General features: G+C 41.3%; 1 protein-coding gene across 1 annotated transcript in view; it reads left to right on the forward strand.

Moving 5' to 3' along the window:
- Positions 1-20,959, forward strand: part of CORIN (corin, serine peptidase) — a 114,835-nt gene that overhangs the window by 35,939 nt on the left and 57,937 nt on the right. Inside the window, exons 5-9 of the mRNA XM_035005587.1 lie at positions 2,443-2,553; positions 4,247-4,363; positions 8,192-8,299; positions 15,823-16,054; positions 20,482-20,627. Coding sequence (XP_034861478.1) covers positions 2,443-2,553; positions 4,247-4,363; positions 8,192-8,299; positions 15,823-16,054; positions 20,482-20,627 — 714 coding nt within the window. The remainder of the gene's footprint in view (positions 1-2,442; positions 2,554-4,246; positions 4,364-8,191; positions 8,300-15,822; positions 16,055-20,481; positions 20,628-20,959) is intronic.

Here is a 20,959-nt window from a genome sequence, read left to right on the forward strand (position 1 = left end):
GTATATTACTGCGTGACATGAGGACTTTGTAATATGAACAACAAGGCAAGCTAAGATGAGGAGGTGCCCTGGAAAAAGGGTGTGAAATAATATTTAGCAATTAGAGAATATTGAATTGGATGTTGGGGAAGAATCAGAGTAATGCCTTGGAGTGGCAAGTCTCAGAAATGGCATACTGGGACACTAGCTTGTTTCTAGAAGCAGCTGTCCAACTACCTTTCACTGTATCCATAAAAATCTTGGAAATATGTATATGTACAAATCATCCCAGAAGTTACTAGGTAGATACGGATTGCCTTCTGGGACTGAATAATTGTGGGACAAAGAGTGAGAGGCCATTTTAATTTTATACATCACAGACCTTCTAGTTGGAAGAGGCCTTATAGATGACCTAATCCAAGCCCTCCTTTTACCAGTGAGATCACTGGAGAAAAGAGCGGGGGTGGGGGGGAATGTGGGGAACGGGGTGGAAGGCTTGGTAGTTGGACAGGTCAGTGGAGAGGGCCAGGGTATAGTTACTGTGTGATAAAGAATGGTCTTACCACTCAACATATTTCCTCTGAAGATAGTAGGATATCACAAAGTGCGCTCTCAGGGTGATTTTGCCCTGTGCAATGGTAATAATTACAACTTTCCCTGAGACCAGTCTCTGCCCCAGCTGCCCATCATTAGCAGGCTGAGCATGTGCTGGTTCTTCTGGTTTCTGCACAGGCATCCCATCTATTGTCTTTCTTCTTTTCTCTGCACTCCCATCTTCCATATACCTTACCTAATTGTTCCAATGTGCCTTCTCAGATTCAGGTCACTCTGTGGGTCTGTCAGTGACAGTGGCACTATTCATGGATACTCGTAATAGTTCCCCAGTATTGAATCTGTCATCCATGAATCCACACATATCTTTTATTTATTCATCTTTTTTTTTTTAATTTAAAAGGCGAAAGATTTATGCGATCTGAAGAGAAACCAGAGTATTTTATTTTTTTTAATTTAGATTCAATTAACCAACATAGAGTACATCATTAGTTTCAGATGTAGTGTTCAGTAATTCATCAGTTGCATATAACACCCAGTGCTCATCACATCAAGTGCCCTCCTTAATGCCCATCACCCAGTTACCCCTCCCCCCCCAGCAACCCTCAGTTTGTTTCATAGAGTTAAGAGCCTCTCATGGTTGTCTCCCTCTCTGATGACTTCCCATTCAGTTTTCCCTCCCTTCCACTATGATCCTCTGTGCTGTTTCTTATATTCCACATATGAGTGAAACTATGGAATTGTCTTTCTCTGATTGACTTATTTCGCTCAGTATAATACCCTCCAGTTCCATCCACATCGATGTAAATGGTAAGTATTCATCCCTTCTGATGGCTGAGTAATGTTCCATTGTGTATATATATATATATATATATATATATATATATATATATATATACCACATCTTTATCCATTCATCTATTGTTGAACATCTCAGCTCTTTCCACAATTTGACTATTCACACATATCTTTTTTTAAGATTTTATTCATTTATTTATTTGACACAGAGAGACACAGTGAGAGAGGGAACACAAGCAGGGGGAGTGGGAGAGGGAGAAGAAAGCTTTCCGCGGAGCAGGGAGCCTGATGCGGGGCTCAATCCCAGGACCCTGGGATCACGACCCGAGCCGAAGGCAGACGCCTAACGACTGAGTCACCCAGGCGCCCCCACACATATCTTTTAAAGGGTTATTTATATTAAAGTTATTCCACATCTCATGGTAAAGAATCCTATAGATTCTATTCTCTGTAAGAAGAAACATCACTTAATTCCCCCTTTTATCCAGGAATGTGTAGTTTGGGGGAGAGGTTAAATCCAGGCTAAAAAGAATCATGAAAAAAAAATATATAAGTATCCTGCATTTCTCATCCAGCAGTTTTTCCCAATATGAGTGTATATATTAAGATGGTTTGATAGAAAGCCTGAGCTTAGAGTCAGGAAAGATGACTGGAGATAGCTGCCTTCCTAATTTACTATAGAGAGGTAGGTTATAATTCTTAGAAACGTGATAGAGTTGTTGCAAATACATCTAATCAGCTATCTACATTGTGAAACCTACATCACAGTTTTGTTTATTTTAGCCAGTGTGAAAATCAAACGTTTTTCATAGGGAAAGAAAACAACAACTAAACAAAACAAAAAACAGGAACAAACTATAGGTCCTGAGAAAGCTGGCCAGTCATTACTCATCTGAAAAACAGACAGGTCTTACCCCATAGAGATGGTGGCCAGTGGGTCACATGCTTGTGCAGGAGGTGGCATTTTAACTGTTCCAGATCCATCATAGAAAAAGTATTGAGGGTATTGGAACAGTTGGAACAGACTCTCTTCAGCTGGAGCTATGAGTCATTCAGTTCTAAGTGTTTGTCATGCTGGTTCTCCGCATCCCTATGAGTTTCTGTTTTCTCCAGATTGCAATCCCACAAAGGAGCATCGCTGTGGAGATGGGCGCTGCATCGCAATAGAGTGGGTGTGTGATGGTGACCATGACTGTGTGGATAAGTCTGATGAGGTCAATTGCTGTGAGTTCCCTGATGATTTCCATTTACTTATTTTTTCATTTCTGCCTGGTTAGACAAATACGGTATCCAGCTTCAAATGGAAGATTGTTATACTTTGGCTGTAATCTATAAAGATAATAATTAAGTGGTGTGATGACAAATGTCGTGTATCTGGCTTCCACATGTCTCTCCCCACAACTCCAAGCTTAATTTGGCTGCTCTGGCCAAGCAGGTGTCTATTTTCTTTGTCACTGGCCACACATCTGTGACTTTGTCAAAGGGGATGTTCTTCCCAAAGATTGGGGGACTTTTTTTCTGCTCTATATGAGCAGTTAGGCTTCCTTGCAGGAGCCTCCATACATGTTCTCAGGTACCATTTGTGGGAGAATATGGAGAGAATTGCCAGAGAGAAAAAAACCTTCGTAGCTCATAGAGTTATATAGAATGTACAATAATAATTATAACTTTACGGGCTGTTGTGTTTCTGGGTGAGTAAACAGCCTTGAATCTTGAAGCTAGGTGTTAAAAGAGCAATATTGACCTGAGTTAAAATGATACATTTTATGCATGTTCAAACTAATTCAAGTTTTTATTCCATCTTTTGCTAAGGGTTAACAAAGTTGATACATATGAGATTGAATATTTAACTTGCCTATAATATGAGGCAAAAATTGAAATGTGGGTTGCATGATTTTTATTTTGACATAAGAGAAGTCATCTAAATTAATTAGCAAGTGCAATGCCCAACTCTCCCCTTCCTGAATTGAGTTGGAACTGGAAATATCACTTGAGTCCTTGTTGGTGGACATAGTGGAATGGAGTGGACTATATCTTGGTGCATCTTGGGAAAGCAAGGACATGGTGCTCAAGTATAATGATTCTGGCGTTGAGCCTTGGTTCAAGCATAAGGAGATTTAATATTAGGCAGTAACAGTGAAGGCTGAGGCCACAGGATACATGGGTTTCTGATGCTCTAAAGGACAATAGTGATAAAATTTAGACAACCTTCAGGAATGGAAGGTGAGTGGCCACTAGACCACCCCTTTCAAATGTCAGGTGCCATAAGCAAGTTTTGAAATAAGGTGTTTATTGGGTGCAGGGTATTAAGCAAGTTCTTTCACATAGGTCATTTCCTTGGCCCTTTAGATTGGGTTGGAATAAAATGAAATGTTTGGGCTTAGAGTCAGAGAAGCTTGCCTTCACATTCTGGCACCAGCTTTTAACAGCTTTGTGACTTCGAGACAGTCGCTAAACTCTCTAGAGTTTAACTTCCTTATTCTAAACAAGGTTGATAATACCTCTTTTGCAAATCCGTTATGAGGATTTGAGATTCGATACATAACACTCCCAGCACAGTTATCACCATGTAGCAAGCCTTTAGTAAATCGTAGTTTTTATATGCACAGTAAAGCTGCAGATCATTAACATCATTGACACAATTTCTTACCCCACCCTATCAAGAAAAAGTTAATTCCTTAGTAAGTGCTATTTAATAAGGCAGGGGAGAGTCCAGAAAGAAAACTTTCCATCCCCAAAACCCTTGGGATGAAACACATTGATGGCACACTCCTTCACCTCTGCAGACCACGCAGATATTCCGAACACTTCCTTTCTCGGTGATGCCAGATAAGCGGGCATCTCGATAGGCTCTACAGACGGCGAGAAGGACCAGACGGTGCAATGACTGTCGGACTGTTGTTCTGGCCTTCCGCAGCCTGCCACAGCCAAGGTCTGGCCGAGTGCCGGAGCGGACAGTGTATCCCCAGCACCTTCCAGTGTGACGGGGACGAGGACTGCAGGGACGGCACTGACGAGGAGAATTGCAGCCAGAGTAAGTGTGCGTCCCCTGCCCCGCGCATTCCTGCCTGTCGGGCCTTTCCTGAGGAACAGAGCAAAACCTTGGCGGTTACCTAATGCTCAGTGCGATCCCCCCATACCTCGGTCCAGATTTCCTGGCACAGCGCTCCTCACAGCACTGGCCGGCCCTGAAACCCCTTCTCCTGGTGAATAGAATGCTCGAGCATCGTACACTGCACCATCATTCCTAAGGGGAGACAGTGGAGGTTGAACACTTACACAGCGTGGGAGATTCAGTTAACGGTTTTGGGGAAAGTCAACACGATGATAAAGGAAAAGCTGAGTACGTAGTATTCCGTTAAATTAGATTAGGTTCCAATTAGGAGGAATTGGCTTCTGAAATTAAATGTGAAAGCCTCCTAAAATAACCGTGTTCAGAGAAGCACTTTCTTTTTCTTTTTTAAAAGATTTTATTTATTTATTTGAGAGAGAGAATGAGAGCACGGGAAGGGGAGGGTCAGAGGGAGAAGCAGACTCCCCACTGAGCAGGGAGCCCGATGTGGGACTCAATCCCAGGACTCTCAGATCATGACGTGAGCCGAAGGCAGACGCTTAACTGACTGAGCCACCCAGGCGCTCCAGTGTCATCTTATTTTTTATTTCAAGTTTTTATTTAAATTCTAGTTAGTTCACATATAGTGTAATATCGGTTTCAGGAGTAGAGTTTGGTGATTCATCACAAAGAAGCAGTTCATGTCTCACGTGATGGGGCAGTATAGTCAGCTCCACCTGCAAAGGGTCACTGCTGTCATCTGTGACCCTCGAAAAGAAGAAGTAAGTCAAATACGTTGGCTTTTAAACTGCCGTTCCGCACTGATTGTTTCAAGCCCCACTTTGAGTCGAAGCATCTCTCAGCACAGGGCTGCTAGGAATACCCCTTGACTTAAAAATCACCGCATTTGTTTATCCGTGACCTTGCCACTCACCAGCACAGACTAGTCATTAAGAAGGTGGCCTTGGGAGCCCAGCTACCCGGGTTCAGGCACCAGCTCCGCTAAGCTCTGCTACCGACTATCTCATTCAGTTGAGGCTGGTAACTCAACTCCGTTGTGTCTCGGGTTCTGTGTCTGCAAACTCGGAGTCATAACTGCCTCACAGAGTTGGCCCATGGTGAGCACTCCGTGAATGTGAGCTCTTGTTACATGGCTGTTGTGTTAAAACATGTCTTGGGCTGGGCATTTCGCAAATCGGCCAGTGAGATTGGTCACCTGTAGCCAAATTAGTTTTGTCTTAATAAACACTGATCACTAGAATTGCTTTAGTGAAAAAGCATTCCAGACCTAAAGGGAGACACTTTTCATCACAGATTTAATACCTATAACATCAGATAAAAGGGTGCTTCGTTTTAACCAGTTTTAAAATTCAGAAGCAGAGTCTTTTCTAGCCATGAGTTATTATGTGCATACCAGCCAAGCACCTCCCTTTGGATCAAATTGTTCTTTCTTTCTCCATAATTCATCTCTGTTTGAAATAATCTTGGATTCTTCACTATGCAATGGCAAGATTCATAAAGTATTTCCCTACATATGTGAGATGCAAGAAAGTCATATGATAAAATGGATCAAAAGTCAAATTTTATCATCTTTATATTACTTAATCTAATGAATTCAACTCAATAAATGCATGTCATGGTGCTCATAGGTGGTTAACCACTGGGGATTTAGTGGCAAGTAAAGCAGCTCATGGAGCTTGCAGGCTCCTGGGGAAGATTGGCATGATACAAATAATTGTGCAAGTCAGTGTCTCACTCCATGGACTGACATAGGCCATGAGGGAAAATTCAGGGAACCACATGCCATATATGGAATGAATGGCCTGGTACAGGGCCTCAGGGAAGGTTCCTTGAGGAAGAGATGTTGGAGCTAAGATCTAAAGAATGAGTGGAGTTGACTTAATGAAGGAAAATGAGACTGGAAAAAGCTTTTCAGACCCAGGGACCTGCTTGGTCAAAGGTCCCAGGGAGGAAAGGAGCAAGGCATATGGAGGGTTTTGGGAGAAGGCCACTATGATTAAATCTAGGAGTGAAAGGGAGGGTACGACTTCAGAATATTGTCACCAGTGAGCCCAGGCTGGCTCTGTTAGAGAGGTTGGGGAGGGAAGTAAGAGCCACCCAGGACTTTGGGCCCTACTCAGGATTCAGGCCTTTACAGCCCTCAGGCTCTGCTCTCAGCCTTCCTGTCTAGCCTCCCTGAGGCTCTAGTGAGGCCAACCTGTGGCTCTTTCCACTCCAGCCTTTGCATATTCTGTTGTCTGCTTGGGGCACCCATTCTACCTTCTTATGCCAACTCTACCCGCCTGCCTTAAGAACTCCTTCAAGAAGTTTTCCCTTTATTGTCCTAGTCCGCTTCTGTTGCCTTACAGACAGCTTCAGCAGTTACTGTAATCACACAGCATGGTAAGGTTCTCTGTTCATGGCCATCCCCCTAGTTAGAGTATAAGCCATTTCACTTCTTTTATCTTTTAATGCTTCATTGTCTATCTTGTCACATAAGCTTGTCACACAGCAGACACTCAATATCTGCTGAAATAATGAATGCATGTTGTCTTATTAAAGTTAAATTTAAGAGACTAGGGCGCCTGGGTGGCTCAGTCGGTTAAGCGACTGCCTTTGGCTCAGGTCATGATCCTGGAGTCCCGGGATCGAGTCCCGCATCGGGCTCCCTGCTCGGTGGGGAGTCTGCTTCTCCCTCTGACCCTCCTCCCTCTCATGCTCTCTGTCTCTCATTCTCTCTCTCAAATAAATAAATAAAATCTTTAAAAAAAAAAAAATTTTAAGAGACTAAACTCATGGAAATGAGCCTGGCTTACCTTTTGCAATGATGGTTCGACTCTGATGATATTAAAAAAAAAAAGGAGTGGCATCTCTTCTCTTCAAGGCTATGATATGTGCTTTGCACATTAATGGAAAGAGCCCAGTATAATGAACATTATCTTATTATAGATAACATTATAGATAAGAATGATTATATGCATACACATACTGTTGTTTATTCTTAAAAGTGTCTTGCAAGATTCTCTAGATTCCCGATGACATGTCTGAAAGTAATTGACTATAATGGGCAAGAGCCAGAAAGAGAACTGGCAGTAATTTATTACCTTTTCCATTTAACCTACAAATGACCAGGGAATCAATGGGAAAAGCAGCTTCCTCTCTACATACCTTAAGGAAAAGCCATTAGGCTGACGCCACTGCTCTCATTCATTTGGAAACAAGAAACCCAATTCTCAGGTCATCACAGCTAGGCCAGTGATACTTTCCAAGGACATACAGAAAATATGGATCGCAGCTGCACAAGACTTGCACCATGACAGAGTATCCTCACCGTACTGGTGTTGATGCCATATTTATTTTTAGGGAAAGCATTTTCCTTATGGGGAAGACTAGAGTTGGGTGCAAGTGAGTCCTTAAAATAATATTTGATATCCAAGAGTTCAAGATCATTATGTTGACCTTTCTCTCCAATCACTTACATTTTATTTTGCAATCAAGCTTATTCACCCAGGCAAACAAAAAACACTTTCTTCCCCCATGAAAAGCAACAAGATCCCGTTTTGTAGATAAGTTGCCTCTTATTTTTTTGTTCCTACAGAATCCTTCTGGAATAACCGTGTTGTATTTAGTCACCAGGAAAATTAACCCAGAAAGTTACATATTTAACATGTGTTCAATATTTTTGGAGAAATTGGAAGGGAATTAAAGTTATGTCATTCCTCAGCTCCCCCAGACGTCCTTGATACTTCCAATCCTAGTGTAAGGAATTTACAGATGATGAAAGCAAATGTGCCTTTCCTCTCTCTGTAGGTCAGACTCCATGTCAAGAAGGCGACCAAAGATGCCTCTACAATTCCTGCCTTGATTCATGTGGTGGTAACTCCCTGTGTGACCCGAACCACAGTCTGAATAACTGTAGTAAGTACAGCAGCTGACAAGTGCAATCACCGTGTCAGGATATGCATCTTGCTTTTTTCTTTTGAATTGACATGAAAATGCTGAAGTCTGGAATCCCTCCAAATGTGTGTGTGTGTGTGTGTGTGTGTATACATATACATACATATTTCTTTTTTCTTTTTTAAAGGTTGCATATGGTAGCAAAAAAGAAACAAAATGGTCTTACTTGACTTAAATCAGAAACAAATGTGTCATTGTCAATGGCCTATAAATCCAAATTGCTTAATATCATTACCATTACTTTGAGTTCAGCATCAGCTCCTATATGTTACTTTCTTGGCTCCATCTGCAGGCAGATGCTATCTTTCTTCCCTTTTAAAGCAGAGCTTTGAAAATGGAAACTTTATCCAAGAAGCAAATACGAAGTTCATCTAAACAGTGCATAAAGCTGTGGCGATCTGTTCTCCTAATAACAATTATTCTCACCTTTGCAGGAACTTTGCTGACCTAGAATGATCTTGCAGCTGTTACGTAAATTTGTCTAGGTGACAAATGGTGTAAACTATTGGCTCACTCTAAATTACTTTCAGGAGGGGGAATTCCTGGGAGGAGAGAATGGACAGGAATAGCAGAGGGTTCTATAGGTTCTCGTGGGAAATTGAAAATGAATCAGAAAGCCCCGAAAGACTCTGATTTCTAGTAATGAGTTCTTATTTGTAGGCTCCGCTTTCATATTCGGCTCACTTCTTTCACTTTTTATAATTAATGTTTGGCCTCCTCTTCCGCTTGGGGCTTGAGATTTAGAAGCAGGTCTGTCAGCTTTCAGTTGGCAAGAAAGTATGAAGGTATCTCCCAGTTGAAAGGCTGAAGGGTTCAGGTCCTAGTCTTACTCAGTGATCTTTCTGCATCACTGTAGGGCTTATAGGGGCTGCTCCTGTAGCCCCAGAGGTGTGAAGGAAGCAGCCAGTGAAAAACCCAGAGAGGACTTTTTGTTTATTTTCACGAGCACTTAATAACTGTTTGGCTAGGGCGCCTGGGTGGCTCAGTTGGTTAAGCGACTGCCTTCGGCTCAGGTCATGATCCTGGAGTCCCTGGATCGGGTCCCGCATCGGGCTCCCTGCTCGGCAGGGAGCCTGCTTCTCCCTCTGACCCTCCTCCCTCTCATGCTCTCTGTCTCTCATTCTCTCTCTCTCAAATAAATAAATTTTAAAAATCTTTAAAAAAAAAATAACTGTTTGGCTAAAAGCGTGATACCCAGCCCTTTTCCACTTCTATATGAGAGAACAGTTGAGAGAGATGTTAACTGACCATTAAGACATACTGCCATTTTATTTTACTCACTCTAAACTGAATTAAATATGTGTGTATGTATGCATGCATGACTATGCATATATATATGTATATGTATACGTATATGTATATGTATATGTTCTGGGTCTATTGTTTCACTTTGCTTTATCCCCCAATCTGCTCTGGAACTTTTTCAGAAGCCTTTCTTTACTTCACCTTAAACTTGACATGAGCAATTTTGAATGGTGACAGTGTCATCTCAAAGATATGTGTTTATTATTAAAGTTTCGGGGATTGTCTGACAGGGAATGGCACTTAGTGTTAGATTAAAAAAAAAAAAGTTGAAAGGGCAGTGTTGGCCTGTGTCAGATTTGGGTGAGGAGTATTGAGTGCTGCATGTTGTCCTATTTTCTCCATTTTTGAAATATGTCAAAATTTGACATTTAAAAATACGTTACACCGGTCAACAAGAGAAGTGGAAAGAAGGACACCAGATGACTGGTTCATAGTCAACCGGTATTGATAGCATGCATAACAACGTTCCAGGCTCTGGGATGGCCACTGGGCACTTTAATGGCGAAGAAGGGAGACATGATTTCTGCCTTCCTCGAGATAACTTTTCAGCGTGGGAGAACACACTGCCATCTTTTCACTCATGTATACCACATTCGTTTTCTCTTCATGTTCTTTCAATACACTCGAAACAGTGTCCCTAGCATCTCACTGTCCCTTCAGCTCCTTCTTTCACCACAGGTGTTCTTGCCAGGTTCTTTCCATATATATTCAGCAGACATCTGATCATCCCTCTTCTGATTGCCAGGCACTGGGCTAGTCACTGGTCCCTCATTCCTTCTGTGTTATTAAAAATACCTTCCAATGGAAAGTAAAGATGTGTCTTCTCATCTTTCAAAGAGCTTCACGATGGTATGTGCGTACTTGGTTCTCTGTAAAGTTGGACCAGTAGCATCTTGAAGATCCTTACCACTGGAGAGACCATGCCTACTTAGATTCTGAGACTCAGCTACGCAGCACTGTCTTTGTCTGGCTCCATGCTAATAAAAATATGAGTTTGAAGAGTGTGGATATTCTGTCTGATGGAGTCAGCCTCTTACTGGAGTTGCTGGGATTCTAGTCCTTGAAGACATTTGTTCTTGCTATCCCATAAAATGTTATGGGTCCCTGAAGATATAGAGCAGGACCCAAGCATCAGTATTTTTTACATTTCCAGGGGACTCCAATGTGCAGCCAAGGTTGAAAATTATTACTTCAGTGGTTTGTTCATGACTAAGCTGTAAGGGTATGTGACATCCCTGAAACTGAATGTGAAAAAGTCTTTATAGTTTTCAAAGTTTTCAGTGGAGAAGTCCATGGCTTATCTCAGATTCCCAGAAATGCCTATAGTTGTTTTTTTTTTTAACCTAAAAACCACATCTTTGATGACATTGTGTACTGATAGGCTTGAAGCATCACGGTATCCCCACATCCACTCATTACCCAGGATCTTTAACATCCTTGTGCCCTGCTGGGAGGCAAAATACAGACATATCCTTGCCCTAAGGGGTTTGTGTAGGAATATTATTTCCCCTCACTCTGGTGTGGGGGACTAATCTATCACTCCCACATTGTAGTGTGCAGTCCAGACAACTGGGGAACCCTGTGGAAAGAGCAGTTCCTGGGCATGTGTCTCCCCACCGCTCTGTGTCCATGACCACCATGGCTGTAGGAAGCCAGCTACCACTGTCATGCCCCAGGGACTCTCACGTTCCTCACAGTGTTCCATCGACTCTTCGTTCTACATGTTTACTCATGGCTTTCTTTTTCTCCAGCATTGAGGAAGCAATGAGCAGCTTTGTTCTTTGAATAATTTCCTACCAACCTCTCAATTTACTGCCTTCTCCTTGCAGTCTCTAGTTGGAAGGAGCAAATAGTATAGCAGTGTGGTAAAGAAGCCAAACACCATAATGGTTAAGGACTTCAGTCCTGGGAGCAAATGGGAGATGAGAGGAATGATCTCTTTCTAAAAGCATTCCCAACAAATGAGTGAAAAATAAATGATTAAGTTAGAATATTTCCATTTGGTAACCAGTTGTTTCCATTTGGTAACATGCATTGGTGAATTAATGGGTCAAGGCATTGAGCATCTACAGCTGCTCACATCCCAAAAAGAAAGAAATCAGATATACTTTGCCTTCTGATGGAAGAACACCATAGCACCCATAGTCCTCCCTAAGGGATGAAACTTAATCAACTCTCTGCATTCAGCTGCCCATGTTCAGGAAGTAGGCAGGGGAATATATTTAACTTCACCAGGAATGGGTAGTCAGCAAAACTCAAACTTGGGCACACTCTACAGTCAAATCCCTGGGTTCTTCAATAGCTAAATTCGAATTAAAAATAAAAGGATGGAGGGGGAAACCCAGATTAAGAGATTTAGAAGACAAAACAAGTTTTAAAAAATGGGCAAGATTAACTATAGTATTCAGGGTGCAGTGCGCACTTAGGTAATACAACTATAAAGCAGAGCAAGGAGGTGATAACTATGAAACTCAGTAGTTACTCTGGGGAGAAAGGAGAAAGTTGGTAGAAGACAGGATAAATGGAGGGCCATCTGGGATGTCTGGCAAAGTTCAACTTCTTGATCTTGATGGTAGGTACAAGGGTGTTCACCATATAAAACTCATGAAACTACTAAAAATAATAAAGAGAAATATAGAATTTGAGGCAAAGATGAATCTTAGAATATTGTATATGCCAGTGGATTTGAAAGTGACATTTTCTCATGTAAGTAACTATCATTTAATATGTGATTTCCAATGGCTTCAGAGTATTGCATCATGGCAAGCATGTAACATCATTTAGTTAACAATCCCATCTTTAGGTTGAATTTAACAAACATGGTTTCAGACTTTGAAAGGTGGGATATCATTAAGACTCCATCAGGATCAATTTTTTCAACAGTATTTATTAAACCTCGTCTGTGTTCTGGACCATGTGTTAATAAGCAGGGCATCAAAACGCAGTGAAAACAGTAAACAGCCTCATGTTTGTAACACGACTGCCCTCTAGTGGCTATCGTAAATTAAGTTTGTGAGCGAGTGAGTAAAAAAAGCTTATTGATACTGTAAATCATAGAATTTGAGGTTGATAGATATTTGAGAGTTTATCTTGCTTAACAATCTGTGAAGAATGCCTTATGAAGGAATTAAACACAAGATTCAATCACCCTTACCACATTCAGTAGCGATCTCCAGAATAATATATGAACATAACTTAATCCTTTCATCTTCCTTGGCTGTGAAACACTGAAAGCTTTTATCTCATCCCAAATCAAAAGAGATATAGTTCCCACATATCAAAGAGAAAAAATACCCATGTGATAGGTCTACTTATCATCTAAATAAAATGTACCAATAAACATTTAAAACTTGGTAGGGTGGTAGAGGAAGAGATAGAAAGGAAAGGCATATACAAGAAAAAAAACTATTGCATCAAAAATCTGTGTGAATTATCCCATTTTTTGGTAAAATTATATTAAAGAAATTAGGAAAAATATAGTTAGAGTGGCATCTACTGACTTATAAGTCGGGCATGATGAATAATTAAGCAACAAAAGCAAATTGAGGAATACTAGGAATGGTAAGAGTCTACTTTGGCAGAAGCAAGCAAACACAAATCTGTCTATGTGTGTAGACGCTTGTATGTGTAGATATGAGCCAATGAAAGGCAGGGAAGGATTCAAACCCAGTCTGTTGGCTTTGAGCATAGGTAAGAGAAGAGGGCAGGGAGGTGATAAACTTTTTCTTTAGTATCTTGCATTGTTTTTATTGTTATGAGGAATAGGCATTTTTTAATAATATGAAATCAAAAGATTTAAATGTTAAATGTTCACAAATCAATGGACTGAATCAGCCCCACACTGCCTCTGTGTCTTTCTCTTCTCTCCACCCTGTACTCATTGTCAGGATTATGCCAACTTGACAATGTTACGCCTTTTCCAGTAAACGGAGACTGTAATTACACTTTGTCCAGAGGCTTCTTTTTTTTTCTTTTTCTTTTTTTTTTAAGATTTTATTTATTTATTTGACAGAGAGAGACACAGTGAGAGAGGGAACACAAGCAGGGGGAGTGGGAGAGGGAGAAGCAGGCTTCCCGCGGAGCGGGGAGCCGGGAGCCTGATGCGGAGCTCAATCCCAGGGCCCTGGGATCATGACCTGAGCCGAAGGCAGACGCTTAATGAATGAGCCAACCAGGCACCCCTGTCCAGAGGCTTCTAATCAGGCTCCTTATCAACAAAATTTCCTCGAAGCCCTCAGATGCTTTAAATTGAGAAGTGGTTCCAGAGCTGTTTTAATATTTCACCCCAGTCCTTATTACGAATCTATCTGCATGGACATCACTTCTTGGCCAAGTAATTAAGTTTAATTGAGTAATGACTCTTAATAAGGCATGGAGTCTTTGGTGGGTCTGGGCAGATTCACCAACACACTTGCTTACCTCTCACGACTCCTGCAGAGAGGGAACAGGGAGCCTTACTGCTAAGTTCCTCTAAACCCCATTTATTCTGGGAAGGTTTCTGTGCCATTCTTGCTCCACCTTGTCCTTCTGGGCTCTTAGCGCTTTTTAAGACCACTATCCTATCCTCATGTTATACTGGCAGGGAATGTATCTTTCTTCCTATAAAGATTGTAGAGTGCCTTGATGGCAGGGACTATATTTTTCATTATATTACATTTTAAGTGCCTAGGAGAATTCCTGACACAGCCCACCTACCCCCCCCCCCCCAAATCCTTTCCTTCTTTCTGACACTGCGCTAGGTACAGACTTTGAGATCAAGAAATAAAGTCCCATTTCTCAAAAATCTCTGAATTAGGGGCGCCTGGGTGGCTTAGTCAGTTAAGCATCTGACTCTTGGTTTCAGCTTAGGTCATGATCTCAGGGTCACAAGATCGAGCCCTACGTCTGGCTCTGTACTCAGCACAGAGTCTGCTTAAGATTTTTTTCCTCCTCCCTTTTCTTTTGCCCCTCCCCCTGTGCGTGCTCTCTCTCTCTCTCTCTCTCGCTAAAATAAATAAATAAATAAAATCTTTAAAAAATCACTGAATTATGTGGGGGACACAAGTAAGTAAAGAATACAGTAGAGGGCAATGAGTGTGTGGTAGGAATATGCCTAAGATGCTCTGGTGCTCAGCAGAGACTCCTACTGGGAATGGGAGGGGGAGAGTGGTTGGCCGGGAAGGCTCCCCAGAGGAGGTGATGGTTTGTGCTGAGTCCTACAGGCCAAGGAGGCATTCACCTGGTGGAGAAGATGGGATAGGATCATTCCAGGCAGCAGGTGTATGCACCTGGCAGCTAGAACCATGACTGCATTTGAGGGGTGATTACAGGTGTGTCAAGAAGAGGAGATAAGAGCTAACAGGGCCCACAAAGGCATGCCATTCTTAAATATTTATTGTCACCAAGGAAATACCAGTGATGCGATAGTCTTTGGTGCTGAGGCTGGAAGGTTAGGCTGTGGTTGGAGTATGAGACAACCTTGGATGCCAAGCTAACAGGTTAGTATTTCGTCTCATTAGCCATGAGGGCCTAATGAGAGCTCAGCCTCCTCTTGCCCTGAAATCTTGTCGCTTTATATTTAAATCCACTGATCAACAATCAAATGTATAAAGACATAATCTAATAGTCTATTTGAGCAAATTCATTGATTTTTTTTAAATGGCTGTGAAGATGAGGGAATATATTCATTAAGAAGTAATGAATAAATCAGAAGACAAAAGGGGTAAAAGGAAACATAAAAGAGAGTGGCTTGGGGTTGAGCCGAGGGAAGAAGCGAAGAAAGACTTTCTCCAACACACACACTGGGCTCTGGTCTAGCAGCTGCCTGTACAGAAATGATTCTTGGCTTGGCAGTTCTTTAACCAAATTATTTATCTTCTGATGGAAGTTATATACTGTTTGCACTCTAGTCTTAGTTATTTTTTTTTTTAAAGATTATTTATTCATGAGAGACAGAGAGAGAGGCAGAGGGAGGAGCAGGCTCCCAAGGAGCAGGGAACCCGATGTGGGACTCGATCCCAGGACCCTGGGATCATGACCTGAGCCGAAGGCAGATGCTTAACCATCTGAGCCACCCAGGCGCCCAGTTATTTTTTAAAAAGAAGATAAGATAGATTGCAATTTTGTAAGTTTTGAAGAAATTGTTTTACATATGGAATTTACTATATATGTATGTACCTGTATGTGTGTTTTCTTGTTAGGTCAATGTGAACCAATTACGTTGGAACTCTGCATGAATTTACCCTACAACTATACAAATTATCCAAATTACCTTGGCCACAGGACTCAAAAGGAAGCATCCATCAGCTGGGAGTCTTCTCTTTTCCCTGCACTTGTTCAAACGAATTGTTACAAATACCTCATGTTCTTTGCTTGCACCATTTTGGTACCAAAGTGTGATGTGAACACAAGCCAGCGGATCCCACCTTGCAGGTAATACAATGAAGTCTCCCCCAAGCATCCTCATTTTCCCCTCAGGGAGAACCGAGGGATCGGAGACTCAGTTTGAGTTTAGACAAAGTCCATATTGCTAAGGAGCTCTGTATATAACAAATTATGTGTTAAAAAGGTAAAGAAGTAGGAATTCTAAAATGAATATTTGAGTTAGGATTCATTACTGGAGTACCACACAAGGGAGGTATGAACTGCCTTTGATAAATAGTTCACATACTTTTTTTTTTTTGAGATTTTATTTATTTATTTAATGGAGAGACAGAGAGGGCACAAGCAGGGGGAGCTGAAGGCAGAGGGAGAGGGAGAAGCAGGCTCCCTGCCAAGCAAGGAGCCCAATGTGGGACTTGATCCCAGGACGCTGAGATCATGACCTGAGCCGAAGGCAGATGCTTAACTGACTGAGCCACCCAGGCGCCCCAGTAGGTCACATACTTTAATCAAATAAAATCACGTTTCACTTTGGTGGATCAAGAAGTGTTCTAAAATGTGAGTTAGGCGAAGAAGGGGTATATCTGCTTTTTTCTCTGGCAGCACTGATGTTTTAAAATGCTGACTTTTGATAGCACTCAGAAGTTAGAGACGTTACATAAGCCGTGGACTGCAGCTTGGACAAGGGATGGACATCGCTGACGTTTTTCTACCTGCTTAGATGAAATGAGGGCCAGCATTTCAAGCTTGCAGCTTGGATTTAGGATGAGAAATATCCTCCTTCAGGTTAAGAGTACTACTCTGGAGCCCACCGTCTGGTCCGAGTCCTGGCTCTTCTGTGACTGCTTTGTGGCCTGGGACAGATTTCTCAGTCCCTCTCAGTCTCAGTTCTTCTACTCTGTCTATAAAATTAAGACAGGGGATGCCTGGGTGGCTCAGTCGGTTAAGCGTCTGCCTTCGGCTCAGGTCATGATCTGGGGGTCCTGGGTTCGAACCCCACGTCGGGCTCCCTGCTCAGGGGGCAGTCTTCTCCTCCCTCTCCTTCTGCTGCTCCCCTGCTTGTGCTCTCTCTGTCGAATAAATAAATAAGATATTTAAAAATAAATAAATAAAAAATAAAATCAAGACCGTAACAGTGGTTGGGTTGAGTTGTTGGGAGGGTAAATGAGTGTGCATAAATGTCAAGGCTTCTGGCTGTAAGCTCAGTGCACAAGAGCACTGATGATAGGAGAGGAACACTACTGCTTAGTGGAAGTTTGGGCTCTTCTCTGCCACGTGTTGCAGTGTAGGCAGAGAATGTACAAGACAAGACAGCTGTCACAGAAGTGGGTAGCTGCAGTCTTTACGCTGTTTTCCATCAAGGGGTGAATATACAGATGTCCCTGTCTAAGTGTGAGCAGTAACTACGGGAACCATATGTTGGGATCAGAAGTCACTTGGAACTTTAAGAAAAAGCATTAATATTGATATAGTGGACAGACGGGGAAACAGTAAATTAAATACCAAATATCAAATGGATGACAAGGAAGGGGCATCTATAGAGGACAGGAAACAATAAAATTTCAAAATGAGTTGGGGAACTGAACAAATTATACAAACAGATTAAAAGTTAATGTTGCCTTGTGCAAACGTAATTCTGAAAACTTCTGTAAAATGCCTTTTAAAGTATCGCTAAGAAAGCATCTACTCATTTTATGTTGAAAAGTTATTTCTAAATTTTATTCCACTTTGGCTAAGCAAGGTCAAGGATAGTGAATAATAATTTGTTATAATACTTAACAAATGCTTGCATCGATTTTCTTTTCACATGTATAAAAAAATTTCCCTAACGGAGTATTCTCTGGAACAAATGTACATCTACGTATGATTTATAATTTCAGGGCTTATGTTTCACATTAAAATGCCCAAGATGAGACTGACCCTGAGACATTATTCAATCAACATTTTAGTGAACTTTCTTTAGATACTTTAGTTCTGTTTCTTCAGTTCACATGTACATCTTTCATTTTCAGTGGCTCTCAAAATGAGTTCTACATTTTGGGCGCCTGGGTGGCTCAGTTGGTTAAGCGACTGCCTTCGGCTCGGGTCGTGATCCTGGAGTCCCGGGATCGAGTCCCGCATTGGGCTCCCTGCTCGGCAGGGAGTCTGCTTCTCCCTCTGACCCTCCCCCCTCTTGCGCTCTCTCTCTCACTCTCTCTCTCTCTAATAAATAAATTAAAAAAAAAAATCTTTAAAAAAAATGAGTTCTACATTTTGATATTTGCTTATAAGAATTTTTTAAATACTCTGACAAGAATAATAATATACTCATGTGTTCATGAAGCAATGTTGCTTTTGCCATGCCTGTTTATGGGTCTTAACATTTAGTTTTTAAGTTATGAGTCTGAAAAATCTGGCACTGTTGAGCCCTTACAATGCGTTAAATATTTTAGGGTCGTGCTGCTGTCTTGCCCTCAAAGTATCCTTTTGAGGGAGGCCCCTCCTATCAGGGCTGTGCCCGTGACTGAATGCCGCATGGGTTAGGATAAGAACAGTGACCTCTGCCGTTGCCGTGCGGCACATTGTCTTATTTTTATCCTATTACCTCACTGTATTCTTTTCATGTATTATTGTATTATTTCCATTTTATAGAAAAAATAGGAAGTGGGAGAGTCAGGTGCTATACAGTGCTCTGTATAAATCAGGTGTCCTATGGCAAATTTAAAATTGCAGCAATTAAATTACACACATATTTTCCTAAATCTGCAACAAAACTATTCAGTCTAACAGAGAGTTATTGAACACTATTGAACATCCTGTTTTTGCAAAACTAATATGGGAACACCATGGCTTTGTCTTCGCCTGAGTTCTGAGGCTAAGCCAGCATCGAGTTATGCTCTGGCTTATGCAGACTTTTTTTTTTTAAACAAAGAGAGAGAGAGAGGGGCAAACCATAAGAGACTTTTTTTTTAAAGATTTTATTTATTTATTTGACACAGAGAGAGAGAGATAGCAAAAGAGGGAACACAAGCAGGGGGAGTGGGAAAGGGAAAAGCAAGCTTCCCACTGAGCAAGGAGCCCAATGCGGGGCTCAACCCCTGGACTCTGGGATTGTGACCTGAGCCAAAGGCAGACACTTAACAAGTGAGCCACCCAGGCTCCCCTCTATCTTATGCAGACTTCATGTAACTAGAGCTTTCTCTGAAACGTCCCCCATTCTATTGTTAACCTTTCCCTACCAGTTTCTAGCTAGACTGGAGCTGACCTTTCTGGAAGGGCTGCCCCATTTTATCGAGAGAGAGACAGACAGTGAACTTTGTTGAAATGAATAGCTTAAAGTTTAAAACTTTTGAAAATAAATAACGTATTTGAAAGGAAATAAAAAAATTGTCTAGGAACTTATTTTGGTTAATTTCCTTTTTTTTTTTTTAACTACGTAGCTCATTTCTTGGTAATTTATGGAGGCAAAACCATTTTTCCCTCATAGGAAATAAAGAAATACACGTTGATATCTCACTTTAAAAATATGCTTTGTGTAAATGAGATGACACACATGAAAGAAGGCACCTAACACAATGTTTAGTCTATCTTTTCTTTATAAAAGGAACAAACACACTTTATTTTAACGAACTTGAGCTCAGTAGAGATGGGATTGGGAGAAGTACCAAACTTTTCAACACTACCGGTCTAAGCTGAAGTGATGATGGCCATGTCTTAGGTAAGTCAGGTTGGCACATGAAATAGCTCCCATGACTGGTCCCCAGAGGGAGAGACCTCTCAAGTGGATGATACTGTATAGACTCCATGACTCTTGGTGGCAGACTATCCAAACTGATGTTGAGAACTTCCTGGCTTGGAATAAAAGCATTGGGGAATGTGTCTGCTTGAAAGACAGAGAATGAGAAAGGTAAAGTGTAGAGGAGAATCTGTTTCCTGAATGTTGTTCAGGGGTGTAAACTTGCAATTAGTAGGTATAAAGGTCTTGGAGATCTTAGGCACCATAGGGTGAATACAGACAACAAGATTGTCTTATAATCATTGAACTTGCTAAGAGTCTAGATCTTAATTATTCCAACCACAAAAGAGAAATGATAATTATGCGATAGAGATTCTATCTCTACATGACAATCACATTATAATAGATAACTGTATCAAATCAACATGTCTCCCCCTTACATTTACATCGTGTTATATGTGAAATATATTCCAATAAAAACCACACACAACAAACTTCTATTTCTATTTCTGTAATGAAGTTTCTCTTAGTGAAAGTATGTCCTTTGGCATGCATGTCCTTTGTGGAGAGAGGTATTACTTATTTTGTTTTCCCAAATTAATGTATGTATCTGTGCATCTCTCTATATATTGGTATATACACACACCAGATACACACAGAGACCCACATTCACACAGAATTAAAACCCTACATATATTCCTAACATACTATCTCAGGTGTAGCTATTTCCGCCTCCCATGTTTTATCTTTCTTGCTCTCTTAGACCACTATGTGAGCACTCCAAAGAACACTGTGAGTCTGTGCTTGGGATCGTGGGCCTACAGTGGCCTGAAGACACAGATTGCAATCAGTTTCCAGAGGAAAATTCAGACAACCAAACCTGCCTAATGCCCGATGAAGCTGTGGAAGGTTAATTTTTAAATCAATTACTATGGGCTATCTAACATGGATGACTCTATCATCAGCTACCTTCTCAAGGTTCTCTGTTGTTAGTGTTCTTGTTGTGTTCTAGTTGTCAATCAGGCTGCATGGGTGAGTGAATCTGTGAATTTGGTTACATTGCAAACCTTGGTGCTCATTTTAAAAATAAATTGCAGAGATGTATTTAATATTTCAGGTATTTATCTTATCCATACTCAACTCATAGAGCCCACTATATGTGCATGCTGCTTTTATACTAAGGGGTCCTAAGGGTAGTGGTGAGCATCAAGCCCTGGTTACTTCAAGCTGAAAGCATTTAG

The sequence above is a fragment of the Mirounga leonina genome, unplaced genomic scaffold (assembly GCF_011800145.1).
Source record: "Mirounga leonina isolate KUSES-001 unplaced genomic scaffold, KU_Mleo_1.0 Mir_129, whole genome shotgun sequence".
Classification (NCBI taxonomy): domain Eukaryota; kingdom Metazoa; phylum Chordata; class Mammalia; order Carnivora; family Phocidae; genus Mirounga; species Mirounga leonina.